General features: G+C 40.2%; 1 protein-coding gene across 1 annotated transcript in view; it reads left to right on the forward strand.

The window, feature by feature from the left end:
• DCC (DCC netrin 1 receptor) overlaps positions 1-12,298 on the forward strand; it is a 640,441-nt gene extending 628,143 nt beyond the window's left edge. Inside the window, exons 30-31 of the mRNA XM_066604857.1 lie at positions 10,636-10,778; positions 12,209-12,298. Of these exons, the coding sequence (XP_066460954.1) occupies positions 10,636-10,778; positions 12,209-12,298 (233 nt within the window). The remainder of the gene's footprint in view (positions 1-10,635; positions 10,779-12,208) is intronic.
• Positions 12,299-21,532: the final 9,234 nt, after the last annotated feature.

The raw sequence follows: 21,532 nt of genomic DNA on the forward strand, positions 1-21,532 counted from the left end.
AATAAAAAGATGCTCCTGCATCTAGCAGATGTTCCGCGGGCAAGACACATCTACTTAGATGGCCCACCTCCTGATTTGCTCCTGATGCTTCTCATCTGCAAAAAGCTACTTGTCCAATTTTCACCCTTGGCATAATTCTACTGTGTTGTGGGGGTGTTACCAGATATAATTTTACTGTGTCGGGGGTACCAGATGTAAACGTACTGTGTTCAGAAGGAGGGGAACCAGATGTAATTATACTGTCTTCAGGGGATACCGGATGTAATTATACTGTCTTTAGGGGATACCGGATGTAATTATATCGCGTCTGGTAGGACTAGATGCAATTATGGTGTTGGGGGGGGAAGGTGACGACTGGATACAAATACTCTTTAAGGGTGGTGCAGACTGTATGTAAGGGCCCTAGTGCATGCATTTTCTTAATAATTGCTGGGCTGCATTTGAACTTGCAGGTCCAGCCCGGAAATTAGCACTATTACTTGAGCGTTCATGATTTTCATGTAATAGCATCCTTGTTTCACTGTGGGAGTGTTGGGGGGGGGGGGGGAGTGAATGTAATTGTACTATCTATCTAGTAGGTACTAGACTGCTGCCTTGCAGTCCTGGAGTTTAAGCTTGGAATCTGACCCTGATGGAGATTTGAGCCCAGGACCCCATGGCTGTAGGGCAGCAGCACCAACCACTGGACCACTACTACCACCTCTGCTGTTAAAGGCACATTTTGGAGGCCAAATTAGGGAACCTTGATTTTTAATAGCATGGATTTTAATGGAAGTCGGAATCGGGAGTCTCGATTCACAATTAGTTTTTTTAAATCGGGTCAGTCATTCCTGACCCAATTATGTTAATAATCTCTCAACACTCATAACTTCCAATGATCCAGCTAGTTGGGGTGTGGATACTGCTGTAATGGTCATTTGGATCCATCCAAAGTCTCCATGATAACAGTGAACCTGACAAAGACATGTAGTCATCATGGGGGCCTGCAACTAAAATCAATGATATCTGATCATAAATAACTGAAAATGCTATGTTCAAAAGTGCAATATACACACAAAAAGAGGGTTTTTTTCTCTGGAAGGTCTACTTTAAGTCAAATCTGTAATGGATTTCCTATGCTCTAAATGACGCAGAAAAATGCATTTATGGCATTTTACAAGCTGGAATTGCTTCTATTGAAACATCCCTCGGCTATTTGTGCCCATTTATTACTAAGATGAAGTCTTCAGCCTCAAAGAACATAAAACAAAATTTAAATACATGTGGGTTATTCTTATTCATGACCTTTGGGAGTACGACGTGATGTATGTAGTGCTTAGCGGTGAAGGCTCCGCTACAAGGTTTACTTACTGTTTAACGTATGCAAAGTCTATATGACAAAATTATGGGCAGAACCAGTAAAACTGTAAATCTTCTGGGGACACAAGATGCCGTCATCACAACCATTCTGGGCTTTCACAGAAACAGGGGACTCGATAAATCAGCAGTGAGGAAAGTCATGTTCCTTACTAATAAATGGCGATAGTACGGGGTTGAAAAAATGCTCTATTCATTTCATGAACTGAAGGGCAGGTATGAAATAAATAGTCGTAAATGTCTCTCGTGGTTATGGTGGTGGGGCAAGATTTCTTGGTGCCCAAGGGAAGATTTTTAGATTCCCTATTGGTTGAACAATCATTACTTCAGTTGTCCAATGTAGCTTTTTTTTCCCCGTATCGAATATGGCATCTAAGTGGTTAGACAGAGAAAAGAGGCTTCTTTTGTCACCCTACCAGCTCCTTGGGATAAAATTGTGATAGATAGCCAAGGCAGCTGGGTGCCTAAAGGAGACCCATATGTCTGCTATGTGAGTATGCCTATTAGACTCTGCCATAGACTGAAGATAACATGCTGCCTGTCTGCTGCTTTAAACTAATAAACATAATACACTGCAATACAGGAGTATAAAATAAGTAAAGATATATTTAAAAAACTCTACATAATTGATGAACACTTTCAATAGAAAAACAATGGCACAATTACAGTTTTTTCCCCATTCATCTCAGAAAATGAATACAAGTTTTTCAATACATTATTTATTAAATGGTAACCTTATTAGAGATGCCCATCCAGTAGCGTGTTGGACCGCCTTTGGCTTTTAGAATGGCAGCAATTTGTCATGGCGTAGATTCCACTAGGTGATGTAATCGTTTTGCAGGAATATTGGCCCCTGCAGACAGGAAGTTTCTTGTAGTTGCCACAAATTAGATGGAGGTGCTGACAGGTTCTGATCAGCTGACAGAAAGGGGTCATCAGTTTGAGCTGCTTGTACCAAATTCTGACCTCCCATCAGCACGGGGCAACAGAAATCTGGATTCATCTGACCAGGAAATGTTTTTCCGCTGCTCAGTGATACCATTCTTGCGCTCTTTTGCCCACTGGAGTCTCGCCTTTCTGTTTCTCTTAGACACAATGGCGCTGGAATTGGTCGCCTGGTCTAATAGTCCATCCATGCTAAACAACAGCGAGTTGTGCATTCAGACACTTAGCTGCAATATTTTTGACTGCGCAACGTCTGTTTCTCAGAATAATTCTAGACATCCTCCTTTGACCCCTTTTGTTGAGGAGTTCCTTCCCTTCACAAGATCCCCTTTTACTGGATGTTTTCCCTTGATCACACTATTCTCTGTATACTCTCCACAGCCTTACAGAAAAAAAAAACACCTGGTTTGCAGTGAAATTCCAGGCTAGTCTATCACCGATGACCCGGCCTCGTTGGGAGTCACTCAGATCGCTAGATTTTCCCATCTAATGTGGATCCACACTGAAACTGATCCATGGAAAACTTGTCCCATGATTTTATGCTGCACTCCGGGGTCACGGGGAGAATTTCCATACAGGGAGGCACCAATCTCAAAGGACCTATACACTGTAGATATCCCAAAATGGTACCTTAAAAAAATTGAACTCAGCTTGCATAAAAACAAGCCTTCATCACTTTATGGCTCTTGTGATTGTTCCCAGCCAGAGAAAACAAGTAATCTTGTAGATATGATACCTTTTAATGACTAACAAAAATACATGATGTTACAGCGAGCTTCCGAAACTCTCAGGGTTCTTCTTCAGGCTAAAAGAACCCGAGAGGTTCACAAGCTTGCTATAACATCATATATTTTTGTTAGCCATTAAAAGGTATCATATCTACAGGATGACTTGGTTTCTATTGCTGGGAACATCACATTTCGCTCTACTGGCTGACACGGCACCAAACCTTTGTTCTCTTTATGGCTCTTGGAAGCCAGTGATGAAAAGAACAAAAAAATCTTATGCCCACAAAGCCAAAAAGAGTCATATGACCTATCATACGTAAACAGAAGAACAGAGGTCTACTCTCCAAAGTACATCAGCCATGTCATCTTCTTTTGATTTCTTTGACTTCTTCACCACATTTCTATGCATTTTGATTTCATATTTCCTGGTAGAGCTGGATACTCACGGCTCACTTTCATTCCAAGAAGGCTGCACTCCTAATATTATTGACTGTTTTACCAAGATAAGACATAACTTAGAAGTGTCTGCTGCTTCCTTCTTTTGCATCTTGAAGAATACAATCCACTGGGATTCTTCTGATCATAGTTAGCCCCGGCTGAGGATGAAGGATCTTCATTAGTTTTCAACACTGAAAAGTTTAAACGAGTAAAGAATACTTTATGCATCTTCCGCACGGGGTAATGGTAAAGTGCTCCGTAGGCGCTGAAGCAGAAGACGAAAAGAAATTAATGAGATCCGTTTAGACTTTGAAATATCATTTGGAAATAAATAAAAATAGGCTGATTTTATATCCATTTCCAGGACTGTCAGCCAAACGCAATCTAAATGCAGAAGCTGAAAAGAGCCGATATATTTTGTCAGCGCAAATATAAGTTTAATCCTCCGCAAATGTCATTTCTCTCAAGCTTAACTTATTCATGGCCCGGAAATCAATTTGTAATATCAATATTAAACAGGCTGAGTAATCATCAAACTTGATAACGGCTCATCAAAAAAGTGAAGGAGATTGGGGGTTGTGTGAGACGCGTTGGAAAGGTTACCTAAACGGGCTTGTCGGAGGAAGTACCGGAATTGTACTTTCTCATTAGTTCTCCATTTAAAGGGATTGTTCAACAAGCGGATTTGGAATTCACCTTTTTCCTGACAGACAGTAAAAAATATCAGGATGAAGAATTTTTCTATATTTATGTTTTTCACTAAGGTGGCATCTAGACGTAGAAGATATTTGTGAACTGTTTGGGTGCTGTCGGTAGCATTTTCCAACCATATAGATAACTGTTACAGAGTTGGCTACATTATTCCCGGTCTAGTGACTGTAAATTGATGCAGGTTCTTGTTGTGCTTCAAATCTAAGTACATTGAAGTTAAGCCCCTTTTACACATTCTGATTTTGGGGCATGAACATTTGCCCGAACGTTAAGCTGTGCAAATGGGGCCACTATCAGCTGATGAATGAGCAAAGACTGTTGCTTTCAGCAAGCAATGCATTGCTTGCTAGTTAGCTGTAGATTTCCCTGTGAACGGGTTGATATACTGCATGTCTATCGGTACTAGCGATCATACTAATGGTCGTTCATCCCATACTAGTGACTCTCAGCCAGTGTAAAACAGCACTCATTACATCAGACTGAGAATTGGAACAAAAAAATCTTAAACATACAACATGGCAGAAATTAAAGTAAACCCCCTCTACACACAAACTTGTTTTGCCCCACCCCCTCCCCAAGTAAAGGCCCATTTACACGCAAAGATGATCTTTCAAACAATTGAAAGATTAGCGTTCGTTTTACATAAAGTACTAATGGGCACTAATGTCCATTAGTACTTTATCAGCTTCATTTGCATGTAAATGAGCCTCTGGTAGCTGCTTGCAGAGCTCAGCAGGCGGTCTGAGCTCTGCAATTAGCTCCATTGTTCAGCCAGGGACTGCTAAGAGAATACAATGTAATCTCTAGCTCCCGTGGAGATAACAGCATGCAGTCTGTTTTCTTGCACTAGCTGCAGAGAGAATACAATGTAATCTCCTGCTCCCGTGGAGAACACAGCATGCGGTTTGAATGATGGATTTTAAACTCACCTAAAAATCATTGTGCAGACGAAAAGTGGACGATGTTAGCATTTACACACAACGCTTATCACTCAAAAGCCATTGTTTTAATGAATTTTGAGTGATAATCGTTGCATGTAAATGGGCCTTTAGCATCAGCATAAAACAAATAACAAAAACCTCCTGATCTAACACATTAAGCACAAGAAAACTGCACGTTATGCATCAGACGTGTAACTTGAAGCTTGTACCATCCTCTATTTATAATACTATGGCCTTTTTATATGGTGTTTTGGCCCACTTAGACACTGGGGCCTATATCATCCATCTCTCCTTGGTTTTGTGTTTAAAAATATTTGCAAAAATTATAGACCCTCTATAGTCCCCACCTGTCCAGTCCCAGCAGAAGCTGCAGCAGTCACATGACATTCATTGTACACATGAACACTCAGCCAATCACTGGCTTCAGCAGTGATAATGCTATGAATGCCACGTGACTGCTGAAGCCAGTGATTGGCTGAACTGTGTACAGAGAACAGCAGATGACCACCGCTGCTTCTTCTGGGAACTGAGTGGTGAGAAACTGGATGACTGTGCTGGGTGGTTGAGGGAGTATCTTACCAATGAGTACTGCTTTACTATAGAAACACCACAATGGCAGGGGCAATGTAAGGAAATGAAGATGTCATATCATGTTGTCCATGTCTTCTATGGGATATATATGCCCTCTGTGGTGTAGTTGGTAGTGGGCAATAGATTGGAGTGGCATAGTGACATAGTGGGATATGCCCTGAAGAGTGTCACTCCGAGAGGCCCAGACCAAGTCAGAGTTCTAGCCAGAACGCTAGTGTAGAACCTACAAAACAAGTTCAGAAGATAGACTCAAGTGAACTCAGTTCCCGAAGTGCTACTGCCATATGCAGCATTTGTAAGCTGGGGACCAGAAATTAGAGAAACTTTGTTGAGATTTGGTATTTTGGTACTGTTGCCTTAAAAGCACATTTTGGCATGAAGTCTAAGTCATCATACTTCCAAAGTATGACTGCCAGTTCTGCAGTGAGGTATCTGCTGGTAGGATTTCAAGGCCCTTATTATAGATTGGGACCAGGAGCTTTAAGTTATGTCTCTGTCGTAGAGGGGTACAAAAGCGTTATGTTTTTGCTAGGCCTTACGCTGGGCCCTTGGTGCCACTGAGTAACATTATGTAAATTTCGTTTTTTATGGCCCGTCCGTTTCCAGTGCCAATTCTATACAGTCATATTATCCCTAAAAACAATGTATGAATTGCTTATTCTTTAGCTTCATTCATATATTAACATCAGCAAAGATTAATAGAACAGGCAGAGAGCAACTTCCCGAAAACAAAGCTCTGCGCATGACCCAGATGTACATGTTCCAAAAATAATTTGTATTGTTTAAATGTGCTTATCATGCACCTTGCGGCCCTGAAAATGCTGAGAACATTTTGTTAATGAGACGACGGGGGACATTGTTATTGCGGTGCATGGAGGGGTTATACACAAGTCACTGCAGAGGTCATTGATCAAAGTCTCTTGACTATAGGCCTCGGGCAATACAGGTGCAGCCTATAGCACTCCATAGAATTTGTCACTTCAGCCGTAACTTGCATAGACAATGCATGAAAAAATAAACATCCTCCAGCTCCTAAATACACCCCATGGAAGCTAAAATTGTCCAAAACAAAAAGCAACATTGAATCCATTACATATCATTGAATCAAGGGTCTGGGAACTGAGATGTAACGTGAAGCTCCTGGGCCCACTGCAAAATTTGTAAAAGGGCTCCAAACCTACAACATGACATCTATAATACACACAAAGAAGTCTTTGGGTGACCTTAGGCACCAGGGCCCATGTGCCACTGCTATCTCTGCACCCCCACAGTTACAACCCTGTTTGAAAATGAACTTTTTCCATTTCCAATTTTTGAACTCCAATATACTGGAGGAGATTTATGAATACCGGCACAGCAGAGCTGGCATAAGCTAAAAAGCAATACCCGGACACACTCTTCAAAGCAGAAAAGTTTTTATTAAGGCACACTTGCCGCAACTTTAAACCCCTACCCACTTTGGAGAAATGGTTTCATAAATATGGCATTGGGCAGCAGATAACAGTCATAATGATAATGATAAATGACCTTCTAATATATCACAGTTACGATTGGATTATATTGGTATGATCTCACACCACCAGATTTCCAGAATGGAGAGCCAAGATCTCTGTTGCTGAAAATTTGATAACTTTTTAAGCAATGGCTCAGTAAGAGCTTCTCTGGCAGACCATCTACGACCCTGGTATTAATCTTTTGCAATCCAATTTTGGATTCAGGACTTCCTAGGGGGCTTTCTCTTTCTGCCATTATACAATGGTGCCATCTGCTGGTTAGAGCCAGTACTGCGGTATGAGACATGCCGGAGAGGCCCCCGACAACAGATCAGCCAGTAATCTACAGTAAGAATACCCTGCCGGATGTCTTCCAACATCGGAGCTGTACATCCTTCAAATCAGAATGTCTTTACACGTCAGACAGTGGATTGGAAAGGGTTAAAGTATGGCCATTCATGTGATTGGATATCCTGTAATACTACAATTACCTTGCAGCATCTGCTATAGGGAAATGTGTATGCTTACCCCGGCAAAGTCATCTGCTCGTCAGGGTGCCGAGAGCTGGACCTGGGGTGAGCAGCTTTTCTCTCTGCGCTCAGAGTTTTGGGAGAAGTTGTGCATCTTGGCACAACCCCAAGCTGAATACCCAAGCTGTAGATGGGATATTTTGGAGAACTATAGTCGTAGCAATACTAATGATAAGAATAATGATGGATTTAGACTTCTGACCACCACGTGAGTTGTGTCCCTCTTCAATGACTTGTCTTCTGCTTGGTGTACAAGCTTTTCAATCTATCCATTTTGTTGCTGGTTATCCTCTTCCTTTTTTCCCTTGAAGTCATAGAATTTAGTTTCCAATGAGTAGTACTCGCTTATCACGTCTAGTCATTTGTACTTGCGTTGCAGTCCACCACCACTTTTCCTCTGCATCATCTGTCACCAGTTGCCATCTTGCACATCATGCTCTGCCCTCCTCTTCTGGTTGTGTATATTCTGGTTCTGAGCCTAGCCTGACTATTCTGACTTCTGTGTTCCCTGACCTCGGCTCTGTACTCTGGACTTCGTTATTGTCTGCTGCCCACCCTAACCTTCAGCCTAGACCTTGTTAATGTACCTGTGCTCTTCAGACTATCAGGTACCGTGCCTTGGCCCGATCCAGCATCAGCTGCTACCCCACCAGGATTATCTGGATGAGTAGTGACTTGGGGACCCTACAGCAAAGACTGTATCCTGCTTGGAGGAGTCAAGGCTAAAAAGCAGGATTTTCTAGGTGCTGCCTCCTCAGATAGCCCAAAGTTATACCAGTGTATGGCAAGGAGGATCGATATCCGCCTGCTTTATAACTTTGTGTAGCTGGGTCATGTGTGCTAGCTGTTAATTAGTAAATGGCTCCCACCAGTTGTCAGATCATCCCACATAGCAGAATTTGCTTTGTGAATGGTAATCTTTCCAAGCCGTGTTTGTTTTTACAATAGTTGGCAGCCGGTTGATTTCCTCAAGAATTGGATGTTATATATTGGCAGCCTACAGTCTTCAGACCAAATGGCAACACAATCTCATTATGTATTTATTCCCTATTTCGCCTCCCGCTGCTTACTATCATGCTCCTAGTAATTAGTTGGGATGACAAGCAAGCGTTCTTGGCACACGAGCCACGGCACAAGTCGAATTAATTCCCTTACTTGCAGAGTCTTTTACATTGTGACATTTTACTTTTGCCAACGGAAGGGAGATAATAACCAGTAAAACTCCAGTATTATATTAAATAAGCACAAAATCCTCTGGATCTTCCACTGCCGAGGTATACCCAATGAAAATGTTACTATTTATTGTGTTATTTCGCCCTCCGAGAGAATTCTGCTTTATACAATTACACAATTCATTTGTTGCTACCGGGTTTGCTGACATAAGCATCAGAACTGAATAGGACAAGCTAATAATTGATGGAAAAGCAGCCCTGTGATTATAATAAAAAGGGTATTAGCATCATTAGTGTGATGGCTGCCAGCAAAATTACTAAATGCTACTATTTGCATATTTTAACAGGGGCTTATGTCTTCATCATACATTCAGTTGACTCAATGTCACCAGATAAAAGTGTCTGATATTTTTATATCAAAAATGGAAACGCTAATGGATTAAAGGGTTTGTCGAATCCCATGATTCCGAATAGCATGAAACGACCAAAGACGTAATACTTACCTTACCAACCCTTCTGCCTTGCCCATGCCGTAGCATTCCTGGTCTCCCACCAATTTCTGTTCTTCCTGCTCAAGTGATGAGGGGTCAATGCGACTTGTGACTACTGGCTGTAGCAGTGATGTGCCAACATTGAGGTCACTTCTGCGGCCAGTAATTGGCTACAGTAGTTCCATCTCAGGCTGATACGTCTTTCTGAAGCTGAAAGAACAGAGCATTGGGGGACCGGGAAGCACCAAAACAAGGTCTTGAAGACCTTAAAATACATTGGATGGAATCATCCTTGAATTAATGGAATTGTCTAAGTTTTTGACAAGAACAGCGTCACTCTTGTCCATTGGCTGAGTCTTGAAGCGGTTGTTTAATTTAAAGAACTCATTTTCATACTTTCCTTTAGTGAACTCTGAGTTAATCGAGAGGGTCCTCCGTTCGAGATCCTCATCTCTTGGCTAGAGTAGAGTTTGGCTATAATGAGCATTTCTCACTTTGGAGGACCTGACCTGTCATGGCCAGAGTGGGAATCGGTTACAAAGGCTGTCTCTGATTTTGGAGGACCTGTTCTCCTGTTTATTACACAGACACCACATTAATATGCATGGAGACTGTGTAATACTTCATTTCTCCTGAGAAAGTGCTGCAGGGAAATTGAATACTTACTATCAAGTTTCTCCACAGATCACAGCTGATTGCTGGGGGTTCCATCAGGAGGACATTTTGCGTTCAGCATTTTTGTCAAAGGACTCTTTTAACAAATAGGGATTGTTCAAAGTGGAGAGTCCCTTTTAACTTGCAGATACTTAGTTTGCCAATATAACTCTATGATATGGAAACATACACATCACATATATTTACATCTCAAAGTATTATGTGTATAAGCTGCCATTCAGAGACATGTCATTTACCGGCCACAGTGCTGTCATCACTATGGGAGGGCAGTGATTGATGACCCTGATTCAGTCACATGACATGTCACTATGGACAAAACTCCATCATATCAAATTATGAACAGGTAAGAGTTGGGGATGGGTGCAGATGTAAAGTGATTAAGGTGAATATATCACAAAAATTAACAAAATTGAAAACCTAAAAAGTTTAAGGAGAAAAAGAAAATAATGTGCGAAAAACATATATCATATGCAAATTTTTAAGAATAAAAATGAAAATAACTGGAAACTGTAACCTTCATATATAATCTTGATTTATTAATTTTTTTTTTTTTTGCAACTTTAGCATCCAGTTTACCCAAGCCACAAGTGAAAACAGCGTCATTGGGTTTGGCAGGAAAGGCAAGATCTCCGCTTCTCCCTGTGTCAGTACCGACTGCTCCCGAAGTGTCGGAGGAAAGTCATAAACACACAGACGACCCTTCCAGTGTAAGGCCCACTTCTGACTTTAAAGGAAATGTGTCATCACGAAATGACTATTGTATGAATTTTTGAGTTTTTATGTTAAACATATGAAAGAATTTTTGGTGATTTTTTTTTTTTAGAATTTGTGATGTCATGATCTATATTTGAAACTAAACCTAAAATCCTCCAGTTTTTACACTGACTATGGAGTCAAATAATAGTCTGATACTTCCAGCAGTCATCATCATAACAGGAAGGAAAACAATGAAAGTTGACACATACATATAGATAACACAGGTGAGGCATGGGCAGAGCAAAGTCCAGCTGGGCAGGGTCAACATTGGTCTCACATTTGACCAGGATGTACCCAAACTGGTCCACCATACAGTGCCTGGGCTATGTTTACACATTGGGGAACTTTTCCTGTATGACTCAGAATAAGAGACTCTATCTGCCTATAGTGGATGTCCCGTCCTGATAAGAACGCACCAGACACATGTTCCTCAGCCACTCACTGTCCCTATCTAGGACTTCAGTAAAACAACTAAGTAAGAAAACAACTACCACCAGTAACCAAAGTACTTAGCTTGAGATGAGAAGGAAAAAACAGGAGACCAAGATTCCAACAACCATAAGATGAGAATAACTGAGAAGGATTAGCACAGATACACAGCCAAGACAGGAATAAAATCCCTCCCTGATTGCTAAGCAGGTGCAAGAGGTAGCAGAACACTGCCATAGACTCCCACCAGCGCTAAATAAAGCTGAGAGGAAAATCCAAAACAGCACTAGCATAAACCAGACCTCCGTGAACAAAAAACAAAACCTGTTGCAACAGTTGGCTGCTGGAGGTCTAATACTAGGGTGTTGGTACCAGGGGACAGAGGCCTACCTGAGTGGGTGTCACTGTCCTACTTCAGGGAATCTTCCCGGTCCATTTCTTCAACTCAATTCAGGGAGAAGAACACCCTATATATCGTATAGAGCTTGAACATGGATAGTGTTGAGTATAATACCAGTTTGGCTTGAACCTAAACCAAGTTTCTTTGCAATTTCTTCTCAAAATATGGTTCTACTGGTTCGGTTCACTCAACACTGGTCCTCAACATTAGTGCATAACTCTGTCTAGGAGCTGTAAATGCTCTGCATCAAACTCACAGAATATTATACCGGGCATTTATGGCTCTTAGACAGTGTTATACACCAGTTTTAGGGGCTTTGGTGAACTTCAGGTTTAGTTTGAACTAATTCAGACAGAACCAAACTTTTTGCAAAAGTTTGGTAAAACTTTTTGCAAAAGTTTGGTGAACCAGCTAAACCAAAAATTTCAAAAGTTCACTCATCACTATTTATGGACAAGAACAGAGATTGAATGTGTAGGGGAATTTTGATTTTTTTTTTGTAATTAACCCAACAAGTGTTTTTATTAACTTATATTTTTTGTTTTTTTCCAGGTATACGAGCAAGACGACTTAAGTGAACAAATGGCAAGCTTGGAAGGTTTGATGAAGCAGCTCAATGCTATCACAGGCTCTGCTTTCTAACTGCATCTGAAAAAAAAAAAAAGAATTAACTCTTTCTTTGCTGCTGGCGGGGCCTGGAAAGCATTGCAGAGCAATGCGCTTTAGCTCCCTCTGAATGGCAGCCAAGGAGTTAATTGGTCATCCAGGAATGTTGCAGCATACCAGTTTTTCACTGTCAATCCTTGCCCATGAAAACCAATGGACAGACCCACAGGCCTTTTCCCGACCATGGATTTTATATGTGCAAGAATTCACAACATCGCTCATTGGCTCATCTCCACAGCACAGCTTTATCTGTTCCTCATTTTCACGAAAATCAATGTAAGGATTTTGTGTCAAAGACTCTTTCACCGGAAGGATTGAGCAACAATTCTGAACCTGAAAAGACCATTATGCCAAGCCCGGTCTATAATACCAGCCTCAAGATATATTTATTGCCGTTCTCATTCCATGTTCATTTTTTTAGGGTTTAGTTTGGGAGTGATATTTAAAGGTGAAGTCTCAATTTTCTTTCTACCAATTATGGGATTTTTTTTAATAGAGCTTTTATTTTGAAAGGAAAAGGAAACCGGAAGTAGAAATCTTTTAGTATATGATATAAGAATCCACAATAGAAAAACTCCCAAGAAGAGGCGTAGAGAGAGAAGAGAGGATATTGAAGTTTACAGTCCTAATTATTAGATGGTGTAGAACTCATTGCATTGGAGAGTTCTCCTTTCCATTTAGAGGTTTTCCATTAAAAAAAAAAAATCTCTTCTGTTGACATATTTGGTGCTTCATGAGCAACAACGACCTCTGCCAAATTGACTGTAGTACTCAACCACTGAGCTAAAGAAATTACCATATAGGTTGAAAAATCCGCTGTGGAAGTATCTTAAAGGGTTTTTCCCATTCCAGGAATCCTCTTTCAATGGGTTCAAAATTGCAAAACAATGCACTCACCCATAAGAAGTTTAGTTCTAAAATGCTCCGTTCTCCAGATATTGCAGCTATTGATTCCTCTGCTCTCTGGTTCTTTATGGCTCATTGCTAAGTAAATAGACCACCTCTTCTATCGAAAGAAATAGGAGACCACAACGGTAGCTGGTGGCTGGGCCGAAAGCTAGTGCGCACTTGTTTATGAGATCCGGCATTAAAGATTTAGATGAAAGAAGTGCACAATTGTCTACCTCCTCTGCTATTTCTTTCCATAGAACAGAGGAATCAATATCTGCAACGTCTGGAGAATGGAGCATTTTAGAAATAAATATCTTATGGCTGAGCGTATTGTTTTGTAATTTCGAACAAAATTGAAATAGAATTCCTGAGACAGGAATACCCCTTTAAAGGGCTCATGCACATGGCAGAGCTCTCAGCACTGAGCTTACATGACTCTTTAGTATTTAGCCATGCAGGCTTTGTCAAAGTCCATCTATAGACATAGTCTCCTCTATAAGGAATAATATGACATTTGAAGCCCTATTGGGAAGGGCACCAATCTTCCGTATGCCTCTGTAAGAAATCGGAGCCATACAGATGTACAGTAGAAGGTTCTTGCACCTCTATGGAAGGCCTGTTTTGTCTCCGAAGTGCATAGCCTTTCTACAGTAGTGTTCTAGCTAATATTGTAAGCTATGAAAATGTTAAAGGAGACTCATGTATTGTTGAGCTCTGTGGCCTTTTTTCCCATATATTAGTGGTGATCCAAAAGTAAAGTGGTGGAAGTTCCTTTACGGTTGATGCTCCATGCAAACTTCAAATGGTATATGGCACCGATAGACACACATCTGTATATCTGTATAATGGCATGCAAAGTTTTTTTCAAATCAGTCAACACAGGCTCCATTGGATGCCCTATTATTGAGGTTTTCTTCTATGGTGCTATATGGAGGTACTGTATGGTGACGCCATAGGGTAGGACTTCTTACAGATGGTTCTTCCGTCTATTTGAGGCTTTAAAAGGATAAATTCCTCTGATTGATGTAAATGTTACATCATTGCAGACTCCAATCCGAATTTTTGGGTATAATATATAAAATAGTACAACCCTACAGGAAAACATTTCACATGCACACGAACAGAGTGTCTATTTTCCTGTTGTCACTGAAGTACACAGAAGTTGACCAAGAAGAAATTCAGGAAAACAATTCTTTGACCTCAAATGTTCCTCTGGTTTTGATTTATGTCTCATGCTCGATAGTAACGATGAAGCACAGATGAGTGGGCACAGGGCGCTGTCTGTTATCTTCTCCATAAAATTGATACTATACATCATACGGTGACTACTTGCACACAGTTTCGGAGGTTATGCTGCTTTTCTGATCTTTGTCCAGTTGTGTCAAAAGTCAGGTAAATTTCAAATCTACTGGTCCAATTGGAAAAGTTGAGGAGATTGATTCCATCGGTAATTACTTCAATTGAAAGGTGTAGAGATATTACACTAATTAATTCAAAAGGTGTGTGGGGGGATGGTGGGGAGTGGGAAGGGGGAATGTAACATTTCACATTGACATTAATTTATTGCAAATGTCTTCATTACACCAATTAGTTGCCACCATCTACTGTGGAGTCAAATAATATCCACACATTTGATTTACTAATGTCCAATGGCACCAGTCTTGGACTGGCTTTAAGTAAACTCTCTTTACTCAACCCTCTTCATAGCACCATTGTACTTAAAAGCATCATCCAATTTAGAAGATCAATTTCTATCCACCCTATTACGGAGTTACAAAGAGTGTCTCTTGCTCTGGAGGACTGTATTACACAGACAATCCATTGATACAAATGGGCATTGTGTAATGCTTCAATTTCCCTGCGGGGGCACTGCAGCGACATTGAACACTTACTGCCAGGATTCTTCACAGATCACAGCTGGTCACTGGGGATCCCAGCAGGATACTTTGTGATCAGCTCTTTGACAGAAGACCCTTCAAAGAAGTAGGGATTGTCCAAAGTGGAGAACCCCTTTTAACTGGCAGATACTTAGTTTATCAATATAGCTCTATGATATGAAAACATACACACTGCATATATTCACACCTCAAAGTATTATTTATGTCAACTGCCATACAGATACGTACAGTACTCCATATTATACCTTTTTATACTGTATGTTTTGATGGAACTCCCACGGTCATCGAGGCTTTCACATCAATCTTAAGTATGAACGGTATTACCTGCCTTAAATACTTGACTCTTCCTGTGAGACTTTCCGTTACACATTGAAGGATAGTTCTACCTGGGTGACTAAAAATGTGAAAAGTTAAACAAGCTTACGTTACCTGAATTTTGAGCTTCTTCCCCTTTATCCATACATAATAGGCTCTTCCAATTACGCATATCATCAATATGTTACACTAGTAGACATTCTGTCTCAGTAATTGTAATAGACAATGCATCCACTTAAGGGCAGAATTCTTATCCTAGAACAACTGCAATCTGTATAACTGCTGACCACAGGTTGGTTAAGCGTAGGCCACTGAGTCAAATGATGGCTAGTGTAGTGAAAGCACAGCAGAGTAATTTTGGATACAATGGTTCCCCCCATCTCGTTAAGTACCTCCCACATCACACTCCACATTCCGGTACAGTGCTTCAGTGTGGGCACTGCTATACTGGTGAGTGGGTGGCATGGCATTGTTCTCCTTCAATCGTTACCCCCTGGCTGGTGAATGTGGGCCACAGTGTCCTCTACAGTATAAATAATTAGGTGTCAAGTCCCCCTCTATTAGGCCACATATATAAATGTTTTAGCATGTCATGTGACCATATTGTGGCAGTATTTCGGTTACAAATTGATACAGGACCCGCTAAGAAATATATATATATATTAGATCCAGTATACTAGTTTAGGGGCTAATGATAGAGTCATGGGTGTAAAATTATTTAGAGTACCTTTGATGCTTGCTTGATATGTTCTACCTATGCTGTGGGACTTGCACTTTCCCAAAAATATGTTTTTTGTGGGTTTATCGGCATCTTATGAAATTGGCTCCAAATTTGTATTCCCAAGAAAAATTAAATTATAAGCTTCAAAGTAAATTTACATTATCTAGCAGTTCATGCACCAGTTTATGTTGGCACAGTATAAAGTCAAAAAAATAAATATATTTAAAGTCAATGGGGCATTTTTACCCAAGACCGTTTTTCCTTATGCCAGTCTTAGTGCCCTGCTGCTGGAGTAAGATGCAACAAATTTGTTAAGAGGCACCACCTATGAGCTGGTGTTGATTTACGCTATAATTTACAGCAGTTTCTGGAGTAAAATATATTTATTAGGCCATTGGTGGCCCCACCCACTCCCATTAAGCCACACACATTATTTAAAAAAATACCATTAGCACAAAAACTGAAACTGTTTTTACCCCTTTAGGGCTCAGTCAGACAAGCGTTTTGGTTTTTTTTGCGCACCTATGTGCGTGTGACCATTGCTCTGTGCACATTGCTTTCAGCCGCCAACCCCATTAAAAGCAATGGGATGCAGGCAACCCCTGCAGTGATTTTCAGGGAAGGGCTTGAAGTATAAGCCCTTCCCTGAAAATCATCTCTAGCTTGTATAAAAAAAATATATACTGTCGGGGCTCCAGTGCGTCTTGTCGCTTGGTCCCTGGCACTGCTCTGAAACTGTTTTATCAGGCGGGGATTTAAAAATCCCCACCTCCTGAAAGGGCTGTGTCTGATTGGCTGGGGGCTCAGCCAATCACAGACAGCGTTCAGCCATGTATTGAATGACAGCTGAGCACTGCCTGTGATTGGTCACAGCGCTCAGCCAATCAGAGGCAGTGCTCAGCCATTCATTGAATTTTACGTGCAGCATGGACCTTGCCATTGCGCGGATGTCCTGTCTTTCCCAGGAGTGAGTATTTTGCACCTGTAAAAGATGGACATGTGAACACTACATGAACACTACCGAAGCAAACTTTTTGCAAAAGTTCAGCAAACTGGCTGAACCCAACTTTTCAAAAGTTTGTCCATCACTGCTGTTCAGGTAAAAAAAGACCATGTAAGATTATTTTTAACTTTTTCGATCCCAGAGTGGAACTATCCTTCAAACACAACGTTTTATACATTGATAATAAACACTGGCCTAACAGTATTCCAGGTATTCCAGATGAACATTGTAACGAGAATGCTCATCAGAAGCCACCACAAATCACAATGGTCGCATCCATTTCCCACAATAACAAGATATTTGACAGCAACTTTTCTATAGTACGGATCCAAAAAGTTGCATAGTCCCAAAACACAAACAAAAACTTAGCCTCATCTAGATCATCAACAAATACCCTCCATGTAGAATCCACCCGAGAATAAATTATGTTCGAACTCATCATCACGTCATCAACTTATGTGATAAACTTCAGCTATGTGCAAAATTGTCTTTTTCCCATAGTGACTGATACGATATTTTTTGTCATTTTTCTAGTGTAGCGTTAGAGCATAAAGCGGAGGTGGATCGGTTGCTATGTGGTACCTCACAGTAGTGCACATGGCTTTGAATTATTAAACAAGACTCTTGGGTTTTTCTAGATCTTTCTCACCCTTTTATTGTACTTTTTTGTGAGCACTGAATGTTGTAACTTGTTTAAACCCGTCACCGATTTACCCTACTTTTTGTCCCCCTGCTTGTTGTATTGCAAGGATGTACATGCTCTGATCATTACTATACTATCGTGGGTCATATATCACAGTATGCTGCACGCTTTTCAGTGCAAGGAGAGCAAAAAAAAACAAAAAAAAAACTTTAAAAAAAACACAAAAAAACAAAAACATTTTTTTATAACTGTAAAATAATTCTGCCAGCTCCAGACTTTGTGAACTGGTTTGGGTGAGGGGGAAGGGTGTGCTTTTTTATAAGTATTATTTAATTTATTCTTTAGATTGTTCCTTTTAGGTAAATTATGATACAATTGGTATCTGCTGTGAAATAGCTGGCTTGGGCTTTCGAGACTGATGGGGAGCTTTCACACGGGTGGTAATTAGGACACGGGACGCACCGCAGGCTGCTGTAAATGCCACACTGAAATCTGCAGGCCATCTGTGAGTTTTGATGCAGTACTGAAAATGGCTGAAAACTTGCCTGCAGTTCTGCATCATAATCTGCAGTTAGACCTGTAGAGTTTGGCGTGGAATTCCGCAGGTGTGGATTTGGGTGCGCCCTGCATCCTCATACCGGTTCGGATGAAAAGTCCCTCTGCATTTGTTATTGTACTTGTACAAATGTTTCTTGAGCTAGAAGGTTTTTGATATTTTTTCTTTTTTTCCTGATTTTGAATTCATTATTGTTTTAAATGTTTTTGCTTTTTTTTCACCAAATTTTCACCAAATTCAGTTCACCAAGGATTATCCAAAATAACTTGATCTGGTTAGACGAGTCTAACTTAATATGGATGTCATGTTCTACCCATTTCAATGACTTCATTAGGGTGCCTCCACACAAAAGTTTTTGCGCAGCTTTTTATCGGGCTTGTAAAAAAAAAAAATAACATTTTCATGCATTTTTTGCTAGCAATTTTTGAGTAACATTTTTTCATCTTTGACCTTTTTTCATTATTTTTATTTTTTTATTTCCTATAGAGAAATCTACGTGAACACGCTTGGAAAAACACCATACCTAAGGCATGCTGGGTTTTGAAAAATATACCATGAACCCAAAAAACTAAGAGAGGTGTCAAAAAAAGCCCCACATTGTCTGTAGCAGAGTCATGATACCCCACCAACCTAAACCTAATGTAACATCAGGATGCTGCATCTTTTGTTTTCCCAAAAAGTGCTGTGTGTGAAGGTATCTTGAGGCTTCTTTCCAATTTAGTGTTTTCCAGCGTTTTTTGGGTTATGCCTGCATTTTTTTTACTAGCGTTCTTTGGTGACATTTTTAGTCATACATTCATTTTTATTTGACATTTTTTCTTAAAAAGATGGCCATGGAGAAACTCCAGAAATAATGGCATACCTAAAGCACGCTGCGATTTGCTAAAAAGGCCATGGACTCCAAAAAAAACACAGATTAAGGGAAAAAAACACTTCATATTTTACTGCTGACTACTACGGGCAAACTGAACCAGTGGAACCCAATTTCAGGTTGAACTTTGCTAAAATTTCATTGTGGCATAAACTCAAACTGAGCTTTTAGCAAAGTTCTATCTGAAACGGGGTTCAACAGGTTCACTTTACTCCACACTAGTCCTGAACACCGATGTGTAGCACCGCCATAAAAGCTCTACACAAAACCCTTTCAGAGGGCTACACAAGGCTTTTACAGCCGTAAGACGGTGTTATATGGCAGTTTCAAGGTTTTTAATGAACTTCTAGTTTGGTTTCAACTAATTTCTGGTTGAACTGAATTTTTTTCAAAACCTTTTTACAGGTTTGGACTATAAAACGTAACTTTTAATAGTACTCTTAGAATAAAATTAAAACTCTCAAAAGTTCGGTGAAACAGCAAACTGAGCTTTTCAAGAGTTTGCTCATCACTACTATTGACCTACCGCAAACATGTGGACATAGCATTTTTTATCAGAATCAGGTACCACAGTGTCAAAACACCAAAAAACGTGGCTTTTTTGCAAAAACAAAAGTTGGTGTCACACGCAGTGTTTTTTTTTTTTTACTACTTTGCGCATTTTCATAAAGTTTTATTAGCAAAAGCCAACAATGGATCCATTGGGAAGGAGAAGTAGAAGTCCTTCCATTATATTTGTCCGTTCTTTTTGAATCCACATCTGGTTTTGCTTTAGACCACCCATAATAAAGACCGTAAATGTCCCCATTTTTTAGCTAAAACCTATAAAGCCACCTCTGACAAATTACTTATCCAGCTGTTTTCTTATACACTCTAAATAATGAAATTCACTATGCCACAAGCTTGCCACATGTGAATTCCCTCGTATACCCACCTTTTAGCATTGCATTGCCTCGAAGGAAAATACAGTGCTCCTTGCGTGTCCGAAGGCTCTTACATGTCAACTGACAACCCTTTTTACATGACGTACATTGTATACTCTTTGGTGAATTGATAACATATTACTGGATATTGTCTTGACCCGCAGCTCAATGTTTTTGATTGTTTTTATTTTTTACACGTTAAATGTTGGCAAAACTCTGCAAAAAGTTGGTAAAAAAAAACAGATTTGTAAATACTTTGTACAACTCAAAGCATTCAAGAATCCCTGTGTGCGTCCTGTGCGTTTTACCGCTTGTACATCTCTTTATTAATGAGCCAAGTCAGCTATTTCGGATACAAACCATCTCCAAATGGAAAGAAGAAGCGAGTAGAATTTCTTGAATTGTTAACCAAATTAGATTAGTGATTGCAATATTTAAATGTCAATTCTGTTCTCCGCGAGGAAACTTAATAACTTCTAGTTTAAAATTGACTGTTTCTACACACAATCTTGTATACTACTTCAAGGAGAAAAGGGTTTTTTTTAATGCACTGTAGAACAGTCCCATCTTCATTTTTTTATAGAAATGTTACCCGATGTTGCATTCTTTTGTTTATTGAATAAAGTTTTGATACAAAACGGTTTCATCGGCTTCGGATTGTTTCACTTCACACAAACCTACAGAACATGCACAAGATGGTAAAATAAATTAATATTTTTCACATTTTTTTAAATATTTTTCATTTTTAATATGGATTTTTTATTTATTTATTTAAATTTTCAAAATACGTAAAGTTCAGCGCAAAAGGCCAGAACAACAATGTAATTAGACACCGGTAAACAGTTCATTTGATGGGGGAATACCGGCCAGAGTGATATCCTCAGACATAGAAGTCATGGAACGAGACATTCTCCATATGGGATAAGTGCTTGAACACAAACTTTTATGCTGAAACAAAACCTCCTAAAGCCAAGTAGACTTTCAGGCCACCAAATGGGCAGAGGCATTTTGTAGTTGGGACAACTTAAATTAGATCTCATGACCAAGTAGCCCACACTCAATGTAGCAGTGGGGATGCTTCCACAAACCCATAGGGCTTTTTTAGTAGCTCTGGACTTAGGGTGTTTTTACATAGGACAACCTGTTAGGCAACAGATGTCCAAGAGGTCATACCAGCAATGATTGTTTTGGAGGTGCAACGAGCTGGGGATCGTTCTAGCCCTCCTGCCTACATTTGCAGTAAAGCAGGCAGTCGTTCATAGATGAATGACTGTTTAGGCCTTAGTCAGACGGGCGTTTTTTCGCCCGATTTGCGCATGCGTCCGGCGATTTTTTTTAAACCATTGCTTTGCAATGGTATCAGACACATGAGCGCTTTTTATGCGCTCG

Source organism: Eleutherodactylus coqui, chromosome 5 (assembly GCF_035609145.1).
Source record: "Eleutherodactylus coqui strain aEleCoq1 chromosome 5, aEleCoq1.hap1, whole genome shotgun sequence".
Lineage (NCBI taxonomy): Eukaryota > Metazoa > Chordata > Amphibia > Anura > Eleutherodactylidae > Eleutherodactylus > Eleutherodactylus coqui.